Source organism: Centropristis striata, chromosome 9 (genome assembly GCF_030273125.1).
Source record: "Centropristis striata isolate RG_2023a ecotype Rhode Island chromosome 9, C.striata_1.0, whole genome shotgun sequence".
In the NCBI taxonomy this organism is placed as follows: Eukaryota; Metazoa; Chordata; class Actinopteri; order Perciformes; family Serranidae; genus Centropristis; species Centropristis striata.
In genome coordinates this window covers 31,515,936-31,529,083 of record NC_081525.1, presented here as the reverse complement: position 1 = coordinate 31,529,083, position 13,148 = coordinate 31,515,936, and the positions used below count along the sequence as shown (strand labels likewise).

Genomic DNA, 13,148 nt, shown 5'->3' with positions numbered 1-13,148 from the left:
TGCGTCCTCTTTTCTCCAGGAATGTCCTTCTGGTTACTGGGAAAGAAAAGGGATTAAAATATTAATAAGTCTGGTTAAATGAGCATTTATACACACAGTTAACATAGACTGACTAGTCTTAAACTGAATGTTAAGCTCAGCTCATTAATGTCTGGAATGAATAATTTAAAAAAAATCTGATTGCAAATGAAGAAGAGAAATTACCAGTTATATCAAAGCATAATATAAAAATTGTATTTTACTTTTATTTTATTTCACAAAAAACAATCAAACACAACAAAACAGCAGTTGTAAAAGTGATAAACTGCAACACTTGTTGCCTCCAGATGGCACATGTGTTAAAATGTTGTTAATTATTACTTTGATTCTTTTTAAGAGATATTATTGACATGTTTAAACTGCCCCGATAATCTATAAGGTCTGTTCTGAGAATGAGCAAACAGCGCCTCCTTGTGGGGAATCTTCAACTTGCTAAATATGTTTGTGCACAGTATTGAGCTTGAGTGAACTACAGTTCTATATAAAAACAGAAAGCTGCAGAACTATCAGTGATTGTCATTTCATAGTCTAGATCCAACAACAATGCATCAACAGTATGTCATTTTTTTTAATAAACCAAGGACAGGATGTAATATGTTGCAGGAATATGATATTAAATACTCAAATACTTTTCCTCCCACGTCCTAGATGAGCAACCTCACGGAGCCCCAGAGTCTGTTGAAGGAAATTGCCAAGCAGACGTCCGGCGAGCTCACCTCAGTGGAAGTGATCGCATATGTTGAGGCCTTGTGTCGATCCGCATCAACGCTGGCTGCCGAAGAAAAGGATTACACTGTCAAACCATCCGTCATCAACTCAACTCTGACAGTAATCTTTGTTTACCATTCTTGTTTCTCAATCAACATTTGGAGTCCTGCCTGAACTGCAGTTATGCTTTGAACTGGTTTAGGGGGGAAAAATGTTACTGAATACAATCCAGCTCCTTCTTATCATGTGCTATGCAGTTCTGGGAAATACAATTTAGAGGATTCAGTACTTCTGTATTGAAGGTACAAGCGGGTGTTATTTTGTGCCAATATATAGACTATAATGGGATACCAAAATTGTCCACAAACTGGTCACTTGCACTGCGTGGACAGTTTTTTAAAGACCTATTCTATGATTGAATAGTACAGAAATAATAAGTGATAACTGTTTGCACACATAAAAAATCATTTCCAGTATTTATTGAAAGGTCAAACCTACAGTAAATAAGCATAATGTTCTAATCGTACTAATTAAAAACATACTGCAGAACATATGTTGCATGTTCCACTATCACACACATGCCACACTGATGCATCTGCTTCTCAACAGAAATTAGTGACGGCAGTAAACAACTTGGTGGAGAAGGATGAAGTGGTGGCTTGGAGCCGAATGAAAGAAGAACGCCGGGAACATACCATCACCAAGCTGCTACATACGGTTGAAGAAAGTGCTCTGACTCTGGCTAACAACTACAAAACTCCAACCGAGCTGGAAATCAAAGCCACAGAAATGGGTGAGATAATTATTAACACAGAGCGCTCTTACAGACTCCAATTACATCCTGCCATTAATTTCCACCTGTGCTTAGAAAAGATAGGTTTTGGATAATTGTCATTGTTATACTTTTAATTCCTTCATATCCCTGACTTTTTTTTGTCTCCTCCCTCTCAATCACAGAATTGAAACTCTTCACCTTTGACGCTCGTCACACAAAAGCCAAACTTTCTGCTTCGATGGGAGGAGATCATATAAATCTGACTCCAAAACTGAGACAAGCGGAAGAAAGAAATGGTAAAGTTACCTCGTTACATGTGAAGGACGGTAAATTCTGTCACCATCTGCATGATTAGGTGTACAGGGAGTACTGTTGTGCTATGTGTTGCCATATGCTACATATGTTGTCAATTAAGTATTCATGCTGCTTTTTCCCCCTATAAATATCAAGAAATAATTCTGTAAAGTAATTTTATTTTGCTGATGCCTTCAGGTGTATATGTTAGAATTCGCTCCAATAAAATCTGAGCAATAAAGTCTGATTTGAGGACGAGCCAACCATCCCGAAATAGTCAAATCTACCTTGTTACACACACAGCTTGCAAAAAATACTTCTTTATGAAATCCAGTTTATATTTAAACCGAATCCAACATTAATCCCTGTATTAACACCCCATTAAAGGCAGAAACAGATCAAACTGTCATCTCCACACTGACTGTACAATTAATATCTTCTAAATAGCTTTCTGCTCTACATGATATAAGAGACCGTTTTAATTGACTGACAAAGTTTGATTAGAAACGCAGTACGGAAGTTAGTAAGTGTGACTCCCTCCTGTCTTTGTTAAACTTTTTTTTTTTTTTTTTGTCCATCAGGAAGTGTGTCAGTGGTGTTTGTGCGATATGACAGCATCGGTGACATCCTGAAGCCGAGCAGCGACCCAGGTGTCACCGACTACTCGCGCTATGCAGAGACTGGGGAAATCACTGTCAACTCCCAAGTCATCGCCGCAGCCGTCAAACCTGCTGACGTTTACCAACTTGACCATGTCACCTTCACTCTGAGACACAACGAGGTAAAGGCTCTACAGAGTGCTGAGGCTGGCTACATTGTTTTTTCACTCCTGCTCTCTTTAATATAAACCTTCAAAATATATGCTGCTTCAGAGTGGCAGAGTTTCTGCACAAACAGAGTTTTTTTTTTTTTCTTTGACCCAGTTATATGGCTGGCGGATCTTTGTTCTTCTTCATTATTCAATCTGTTATTGACTTGATTTATTTAAGCAGCGCTTTAAAACTGATCATAAGACTAAAGCACCATCTTTCTTGATGATGTTTTTTGAATGATGTTTTTCTATTGTTTGAAAGGTCTGCACACAATCTCAAGTAGAACTTTATTCGTCCCCGGAGGGGCAACTGATTGTGCAGCGGAGAAAACAGTAATAACACGATATCAAAAACACAAACAAGGCAATTAAATACAATGTATAATAAAAAGTGAAGACATAAGAGTAGCCTTAAGAAATAAGCAATATTTAACAAGTGTGGTTTGAACTGATATTACCTTTTTCTATTCAAGTATAGCAGCTGTTAAAAGGATGAGAGTATGAAGGAGTTTTTGTTTCTGTTGTTTTTGGCTCCTGGGTATTTGAACAGTAACCACACGGCAAGACCTTCTAAATCTAGTTCTAGATGTTTTTATTCACTTCCCTTAAACTCCCTGCTACCTTTACTATATATGATTAATTTATCAACATTAGAGTTGCTTCCAATAGGAGCTTGTTCAGTTTGAAACATCAATATCCCATCATACATACCCTTGTCAGACTGGAGAACATCTTTGCGTCGTGTTTTGCTGTGAAGCTTCCAGCTCTCTTATTCCCACACTGGCTCCCGCAGTAACTTGGTAACTGCCAGTCTTTCCATTAAAGTCAAATTCAAACAAACTCACACGAGAGGAGTAGTTAGTGCTTTGTGTAAGGCTTTTTATGAAATTTTAAAACCCTGCTTCATGTATTTCTACAATGACCTCTCAGTTAAGGGGAAATGGGAGACGAAAGGTGAATAGATGATGGAGGAAAGCAGAGTAATGAGGGGAAATAACCCTAAAAGTTAATGTACTGGTATTTTCTTTTAAGATAATTAAAATGTATGAGAAAGTGAAATCATTATTTTTGTTGGACCCTTGAGGCTTAAGCCTAACAAAGGAGGTGATGATTTATGTTGAGCGGTGAAAATCCTCTGTAAATTGCCTTTAAAGAGCAACAATCAATAATTTCGGCTCCATTTTCGCACGGGCACTTTTTGCCAGCGAAGTGGTATTTTTTCAGCGATACAAAGAGGTTTTTTTTTTTGCACCTGTTCATTATTCTTCTAACACACTCTGCATGCACCCATTTAAAATAAAAATGCAACTATTTTAAAGTATAAATTACTATTTCTATCACTAAAAATATTACAAATGTGACTAATGTCATAGAAATCTAATTGAGGGAAAGCAAATTAATAATTATAAAATGAAAGACAACCAGAAAAACACTATGATTATTTTATTTATTTATTATTTATTTATTCAAGTTCATTTTTATTGTAAATGTGGTTGCTATGCGAATCATTGTAATTCAAGATAAAATTGCACATAATAATTAATGTAAAATATGTTGACCTCTGCTTTCAAGATATTTACATTTTGTAGAATAATATATAATATCATGATAATTTTAATGATAATTTGGACTGCTGTATATTTGCGCATCCCAGTGGGATTACTACTACAAAAAAACCTGCAGGGAGCTGCAATATGTGCAGCACACATGACTGCACTTTATGTCCTGTGCCATTCATTTTGACCCGAAGTCATGCATGATAATTTTTTTTTTTGCATATTATTTTTCTAATAATGAGTCATAAAGTTGTTGGACGGTAAGAATAGTATGAAAAGCCAGTGCAAACACAACAACCCATGAAAATGACACAAAAGTAACATTTTTAAATATAATTTCTGATGCACTCAAACTTTGGATGGATAGTAATTCAGTTTTAGTACTCTTTTGATGAGACCTGCACAATCTGTTTTTAACCCCCTGTTGTGGTATCACGAAGCAGCGCGCTACAAAAACTAATAAAAACAGCACCATGACCGGTTAAAAGCACCTTTGTTCCTCTCTGTCCCCAAAAGCCCATAGACACTAAAGCTGATGTGACCAAGTGCGCCTTCTGGGAATACGAGCCGGACAGCCTGCAGGGCCGCTGGGCCACTCACGGCTGCAAGACGCTCCACGTCAACAGCAATGCAACCACCTGCTCCTGCAATCACCTCACACACTTTGCCATCCTCATGTCCTCTGGGCGAGCCAACGTGAGTGATCACACATTAAAAATACAACTGTGCAAAGGTATTTCCTTTTTTACATTCCTCCACTGGGGCATTTACATTATTTATTACAATTATTTTAGGATAAAGGTTGATCATGGTGGACAAATTTATTTTTAATGAGGGTTAGAGTTGAACCTCTAATCTGGAGCTGGATTTTTGCCTTAACGGGAGACACTATAGGTTGACAGGGTAAAAATGAAACTAATAGATATCACCTTGAAACTCCCCCAAATCATTTAGATAAAGAATTATTTTTATTATCTTTTTGTATCATAATGCAAATGAGAAATTATCTAATGCTAACTTTTGGTAAATTTTGAAGAAATCTGCAAATGCAAATAGACAAAGTAAAATAAATACCAAATTTTTGGTATTTAGCAGAACCTCAAAATTGAACAGTGCTTTGTATTTTCTTGCTTTAAATTGTATACAACAGATACAGATTATTGATCCTTTGTGACTAACTGTCACTATACAACTAATTATAAGCCTAACATCACAGATGAATTAAATATGTTTACAATTGAATGCTTACAAAGTGTTTTTGTTTTAAGATATTATTTATATTTGTATTATTTAGTTGTGATGTAATTATTTTTGTGCCTGGATCCTATATTGTTGCAATCCTGTGAAAATCATTTCTCTCTGAAATGTCGATTTCTCTTTCATGGGCAAAGAAAATTGTGACAAAATTAAAATGATGTATTGTTATAAAATTATAGTAGTAGCTACAATATAATGAATGTCATTACTGTTCATTTCTGCCATTATTTGGCTGAAACATATTTAAATGTTTTTCATCTTTACAGATTTTTGAAGGACACCCAATATTTTCTGTTGTAGGTGCTCATTGTCAACATTGTGCCAGCTTTTAATATAATATAGCAACTTCTTTCTAAGTTTTTTATACCAAGACTTCTGAGTGTAAGTTCAACTCAGGATAATAATATTGTTCTAAAACACAAAATAAATAATAACAAAACTGCTCCTAAAGGCGATGCTACTCACTGTTGAAGGACAAAGAAAGTGTGGGAGAGATCCACCCACAGCTTTTAAATAAACACTGCCAATGGTTTTACAGCACTCAACAGTGCCCTTAAATGTCTGTATTTTCTTTGGGGATTTGAAAGTATTGCTTCAACAAAATTTAAATTTATAAATTAAGAATTACATTTCCAAAAAGGACAACTAGATCAAAACAATAAAGTGAATTAAAATGAGTCATGCAAAAATAAAAACGTCTGATATTTTCTGTAACAACAACAACCGGCCAGAGCTGCAGTCTGTCTGTAAGCCAACATATTGTTGTAACCGCAGCCTGTACCCTCCCATGTTATATCAAATGATTCCAAGCAGAAAACACGACAAATTACAACGGCAGCATACCATGAAACCTGTATCCTCCCTTTCCATTTACTTCTCAGCTGGTGGCCCACTACACCATCCTGACCCGCATCACTCAGCTGGGGATGATCATCTCCCTCATCTGTCTGTCCATGTGCATCTTCACCTTCTGGTTCTTCAGTGAGATCCAGAGCACCAGAACCACCATCCACAAGAACCTGTGCTGCAGCCTCTTCATGGCCGAGTTCATCTTCCTGGTGGGGATCAACATGAACACACACAAGGTGAGCTGCGGATGAACAAAGGATATCTGCTGTTTGTACACCTGAGATAAGATTCTGCCATTTAATTGATTAAAAACCTCTTTTTCCAAATTTTATGTAGTGTGCACCAGTATCGATACCAGATATTGGCACAATAATACTGACTCAAATACCTGGATTGGGAATTGGTAACAATAAGGCCAATCTATTCATTTTAATTCTATGTTCACATACTAAACACATTATTTAGAAATTTCGTTTTTGACCAATTTGTCGCTGCGTTTACATTTTTTAAACATAGTTGCCCATAAAGTTATAGTAGTAAGTATGGTTTTTTTACCTTTTTCCATGAAATTATTGTGACAATGTGATTTATTATTGACAGATAAAGCGTATATCTTCTCAAAACTTTATTAATCAGAACCCAATTACCAGAGGATTGAGTCTGAAAACAAAATTATTCCAACATGACGACCGTGTACTTGAATTGTAATTCCTATTTATTCATTTTTTTCTTGCTGGCATGCATTTTTGGATATTTTAATTATAAATGAGAATTCAGTACATTTATATTTTGCTTTACAAAGTTAGGAAAGCAAAGTTTAAGTCAAGCCTGATGATGCCTTACACATAAAATAACCCAAAGCCCAGTTATAGCTATGGGGATTGAAAAATGTACGTCACTGGTTGTGAAAAAAATACATGGGAATGTATATTATTATATTATTTCTCTCGCTTCCACTTTTCCTTGCTTTTTGGTTGTATGGTGGAATTATTTAAAAGGGTTCTTTAATGCTTAAGGAATAGTGATACATCTTGTGAATTGGGCTGGAAAAAAAACAAATATGTGAAAATGACAACTCTTACATATAGAGGCAAAATAACTGTAATTTTCCACATCATAAAATAGTGAAACCTCCATCTCCTCTCTCCCTCTCTCCTCTTTTGTCTCTTCCTTGGCAGCTCTTCTGCTCTGTTATTGCAGGGCTGCTGCACTATTTCTTCCTTGCGGCCTTTGCCTGGATGTGCATCGAGGGCATCCATCTGTACTTAATAGTTGTTGGCGTCATCTACAACAAAGGCTTCCTGCACCGTAACTTCTACATCTTTGGCTATGGAAGCCCCGCGGTGGTGGTCACCATCTCGGCAACACTCGGCTCCAAGTATTACGGCACTGATAAAGTGTAAGTGGGAAGACAAAGGCTTTTTGTACAAAGAACCTCTTTTTCAAACTCATTCAGCATTTTTTTCAGGGAAGAAAGATAAACAAATTACATTAATTATAAATACAAGGGGACAGAGATTAAATTTGGCCGGCGGGAACATAAAAGATGCTTAGACTGCCGTGTGGAGTGTAAGGTAATAACTGAATTAGTGTAAAAGAAATTGTGAAAGGTTTTTGGTACCATGGAGAGTTTGAATAGCAATCTATAAATAAAAGTACATCTGTTGTTTATTAATGTAAAACATAATTAAAAGATTGAGGTTATCCAAAAGAAGTGCTGATTGTTCATTCCTGTGAGCAGAAGTAGCTTTTTCTAGCCAATTGTTTTTGTGCTTGTAAGATAAGAAGGGTATGTACCAGCCCATACAATATTGTCATAATTAAGATTAGGCCAGATTAGAGTGAAGAGAAATGATAGAGGGTATTGCTTCTGCAGGAGGAGGGATTATTGCAACAAAGACAACAAAGATCTTAACACACAAATTCAGTCAATAAAAGTGTTTGTCAGATAACACGTTCTGTATTCGTGGTACAGGTGTTGGCTGAGCACAGAAAACCACTTCATATGGAGTTTCATCGGCCCGGCGTGTTTGATCATTCTGGTAAGATCTTAAAAATGACTGTTCAAGTATTAATTGGAATCATCAAATAGGGATTGTGTCAAAGATAAATATCCATTTGATCGTGTTTGTTTGTCATGTTTGTTTTGGTCGGTCCCCACTAAAGGTTAATCTCTTGGCTTTCGGAGTAATCATCTACAAAGTGTACCGGCACACTGCTGTGAAAAAGCCTGAAATCAGCCACTATGAAAACATCAGGTAGGATTATCTGGACTCTTGTTGAGAAGGTCAAAACAAATACTGGAAATCAAGCTTATCTGCTGGATTATTATGGTATTATGTGCTGTCCTTGTAGTATCAAATTACAATTAGTTACTGAGCGACTTAGAAAAAGAAGATTTTGTCTTGAAGTCAGTGTTATCGCCCTCAGGTCGTGCGCCCGTGGTGCCCTGGCTCTGCTGTTCGTGCTGGGAGCCACCTGGACTTTAGGAGTGCTGCACATCCTGCATGAGACCACCCTCACTGCCTATCTGTTCACCATCGCCAACACCTTCCAGGGCATGTTCATCTTCATCTTCCTCGTTGTCCTGTCCAGAAAGGTAACAAGTCTTTAATTAGTATTTTCTATTTATTTATTTATTTGTTGTTTATTCAACATCCATTGTGTGAATATAGAATAAATATAAACATTGTGCAGTTCAGATCAAGACAATTAAAATTAAATGCATTGCTAACAAGCATCATGGTAGTATGTTCATAGAATGGAAATCTATCTTTTTGCTATTTATAAAAAAAAGTAAAAGAAAAAAAGGTTATATAGAAATTAAAAACTAATAAATATTAAATATTTAAAAATATGCATTCTACAATATTTAACTATTCATATTATATTATATTATATTATATCATTAGCTGATGGATAAATAATGTAACATAAGTAACTTTTACTTACAATAATAATAGTAATAATAATACTTTTTTTCAGTGCTTACTCAAAGATGCTTTATAGTTAAAATACAGTTAGAACACAGTCTTTTTCAGACTTACCTCAGAGTAACAATACCACAATTTAAAAAAAATGCATTCAACATCTTGTTTACATTATGTAAAAGTACATTGAGCGAGTATTGGTAGCAGAATTTACTCAATGCGTCAAAAATAATACTCATTATGCCAACTGGCCCCATTTAGTGTTATATTTATCATCGAGTATATCCTGTATAGTTTTTGGAATATTATTACTGATTCACTAGCATGTAAGCAGCATTTTAACATTTGCAAGTAGAGCTTGTTCTGTAAAGGGTCATTTTAGAGTGAGAACTTTAAAAGTTAAAAGTCGATTTATTCTGTAATAATGCATATTATATAAAATGATCGTATGTTTAATTCATTAGATTTTGATTTTTTTTTTTAAAGATAGATTTTTCCAACAGAAATATAGTGGAGAAAATGTATAAAGATTCCTAAAAAACACTTGAGTAAGAAGTAGCTCATGTATTTCAGCATGATATGATATGTTTTCACATAATCCTGCATAATTGTGTCGTTCCAGATCCAGGAGGAATACTACAGGCTTTTCAAAAACGTCCCATGTTGTTTTGAATGTCTGAGATGAATCAATGCGACTGCTGATCACTTGCACTTGTACAATAATAGCTACAGCTTTGCAATATCCTGTGACTCATGCATTTTTTTTTTTTTCATCGTCACATCACATCGTTCTTTTTGCAAAACGATGTGAGAGGAATTGTTTCGGGCTCATGTCTCATAAACAGGAACACACAGCACTTGTAATTTCTACATTTCATCATGTCTACATCATCTATACATCATGTTTGTTTTGTGCACGATGCATTTAAACTTCAGTATCAACATGTTCATGAAACACATTCTTCTGAGAGTAATGCAAGAATCCAAAATATGTTTTCTTCACTCTTTATAACCTATGCAGCCTGATGTCTGTGTTCTTTTCTTGTGTTTGAAATTGATTTGTAAATTATTAAAAAATAATGTGGCAAAGTAACACGTAACTCTGCTGCTCACTTCTTTTATGTGTAGAAATCAATGGTTGTGTTTAATGCATTCTTCAACCTACCTTTTATGAATATCACACAACTAAGTGTACAGTGTAATAAATATGAAATATTTGGGAGGAGAGCTTTGGTAGACCAATGGCTCCATCTACTGGACATATGAATGAACAGCATGGTAACATCTGTCTGTATGAGCAGACAGAGGCTCATCTCTCTGTGTATGTTTATTTGTAGCATGTATGTCCACATGAGCCCGGTTGTGCATAAATAAATATTGTAGTTATTTCTTAAGGTTTTTGTCTCATTGCTGCAACAATCACCTCAAATTATTTCCCTGACTGCAGTATATTATATAGTATTCAGATCATTTACTTAATAGCACTTGGTAATATTACTCAAGTAAAAGTCCTGCATTAAATATGTTAATTAAGTAAAGGTATGAAAGTATAATCTGGAAAAAAATACTTAAAGCGCTCAATGAGGAACAAACCAGTTTAACTTTCATACTCGTATTATATCATTAGATTATTTTTACTCATGCATTAATGTAAAAGCAGGATATGACATTTGTAGTTGGTTTAGGTGGAGCTCATTTTCAACTGTTAACTGATTATTTACATTGTAGATTAGTTTCTCTATAAACCTATTGATTGTTTGGTTTGTACAACAATCTGAAAATAGTGAGAAACACTGTCACAATCACACAGAGTTCAAAGTGACACCTTTACACTGTTTTGTGTTTTTTTACAGTCCAAACATCAACATTATTAAAGAAAAAATCAGAAGTCTTCACATATGAGAACTAGGAACCATGACATGTTTTCAAATTTAAAAAAATGTCTATACTTCAGATTTACAACTAGAACTTTGTACGACTCAGCAAGTCTATAAACAGCCCACTAGATCTAAACAAAATGTGAAAAGAAATGCAGAATTTATGAGAAACATGTACTACTTTGGCTGATAAAAGTGCTGCTGGAACTCAGATCATTACATCACTAATCACAACTGATCTTCAACATATTTTAATGCTTTTCCCCTCTTTGTTTGTCTTCAAAACAAGTTTCTCTCCCTAATTTAAAGCCAAAAATGAGATGCTAGAGACCTCTACTGGCTGATTTTGAAATTACAAACAGTATAAACAGGATCAGGTGAATTAAAGTCTAGAAACCCATAAGACGCCAAGAATAGACCCTTTTGGCTGATTGCTGCTCGGTGTCATCACCCTCAGACAGCACATATAAAGCGAGCTGTTTGTGGAGCCCTTTAGGCTGCGGCAGATTGTAAAATTGGCGTAAAGAGCAATGATTCACCACACTGTCTGACATTGTCTTATCCAGCATGAGAGCTTTACGATACCAGGGGACAGGGTATACATTTTAAAAACCAGGAGTCGCTCCACATGTTCAATAAGTAAAAGAGTAAAGCAGGTTGCATCTGCTCTGCCTTCACTCCACGTGGCTGCGTCTCACTGAGGGAATACACAAGGATCCCACCAGGTTTATGCCTCCAATCAGCTGTGAAATACTTGTTTACTTCATTTTCTGAGTGATTAAAAACCATGGGTTGTTTTTTAAATACAGGAAACAAACCATGTTTTGAGTGCTGAGCAGAGGTGGATTGTAAATAAGTACATCAAGGTACTTGTACTTGAGTATTTCCATTTTATGCAACTTTATAGTTATGCTAAATCTCAGAGGCAAATATTGTACTTTTAACTCCACTACATTTATCTGACAGCTTAAGTTACTTTTTAGATGACAATTGTTTATACCCTTCCTATCCAGTGAAAAAAGTGGAATGTAACTATGACTACCAAGTACTATACTTAAATAAATGGAATTCACTTATATCCAAAGCGCTTTACATTACGCACTAGGCTCATTCACCCATTCACACACACATTCATACTGCTGGCCGAGGCTACCAGGGTTAGGGTTAGTTCATTCACACACACCAATGAACGCAGCATCGCAGCAATTTGTGGTTGTCCAATCAATAGGCGACCACTCTACCAACTGAGCCACAGCCAGGGGCAATTATCGTACTTTTTACTCCATTACATCTAAGCTACTTTTCAGATCAAGACTTAATATGAGAAAATACCATCAATAAATTATTATTAATTTTTATTATTAAATTATTACACATGTTTATAAAGTATATTAAGTAGTTAAAATTAAGCAAAATGCTGCTGACATAAATGCATCAATAATAATTATACAATAATATGCTTAGAATATATAAAACAATGTAAGTGGGTGCATTCTGCATAATGAGTAATTTTAACTTTTGATACTTAAAGTACATTTTGATGCTGATACTTTTGTACTTCTACTTCAGTGAGGTTTTCAATGCAGGACTTTTACATGTAGTGGAGTAATTCTGCTGTGTGGTATCAGTACTTTTATCTGAATTGGGATCTGAATACTCCTTCCACCACTGGAAAACCATGTGTCTCCAAATGTGGTGATTTTAAATTGAAGTTGGTAACTTTTACTTGTAGTTTAGTATTTTCACAGTGCTACTTTTAAAGTATCTAAACTTATTTTACCCCTGGTTTTGAGTTTATGTGATTAAAAAGCAAGAGATTTCTACCGTTTTTAAACTCTAAAGCAAAGGCAAACAGTTTGATATGTCCCACAACCATCAAAACCTCTTATTTACTTTTCACAAGCTTGTTGAGACAGTTATCTCTCACATATTACCCGTGTCACTCTGACAATGTCAACATGGCTCTGATATGAACAACATATGTTTACTTTAAATCAGTCTGTTCTTTAAGCTGGACCTCGGTCCTGATCACAAGCTCTCTGTGCAGCCAGT

At 35.5% G+C, this 13,148-nt stretch overlaps 1 protein-coding gene across 2 annotated transcripts in view; it reads left to right on the top strand.

The window, feature by feature from the left end:
• adgrl4 (adhesion G protein-coupled receptor L4) overlaps positions 1 to 10,613 on the top strand; it is a 29,343-nt gene extending 18,730 nt beyond the window's left edge. For both annotated transcript variants that reach the window (XM_059341878.1, XM_059341880.1), the window contains exons 6-16: positions 688 to 867; positions 1,357 to 1,540; positions 1,705 to 1,818; positions 2,398 to 2,597; positions 4,700 to 4,879; positions 6,322 to 6,525; positions 7,468 to 7,688; positions 8,265 to 8,331; positions 8,456 to 8,547; positions 8,720 to 8,888; positions 9,842 to 10,613. In XM_059341878.1, the coding sequence (XP_059197861.1) occupies positions 688 to 867; positions 1,357 to 1,540; positions 1,705 to 1,818; positions 2,398 to 2,597; positions 4,700 to 4,879; positions 6,322 to 6,525; positions 7,468 to 7,688; positions 8,265 to 8,331; positions 8,456 to 8,547; positions 8,720 to 8,888; positions 9,842 to 9,904 (1,674 nt within the window). In that variant the 3' untranslated portion in view covers positions 9,905 to 10,613. The remainder of the gene's footprint in view (positions 1 to 687; positions 868 to 1,356; positions 1,541 to 1,704; positions 1,819 to 2,397; positions 2,598 to 4,699; positions 4,880 to 6,321; positions 6,526 to 7,467; positions 7,689 to 8,264; positions 8,332 to 8,455; positions 8,548 to 8,719; positions 8,889 to 9,841) is intronic.
• Positions 10,614 to 13,148: the final 2,535 nt, after the last annotated feature.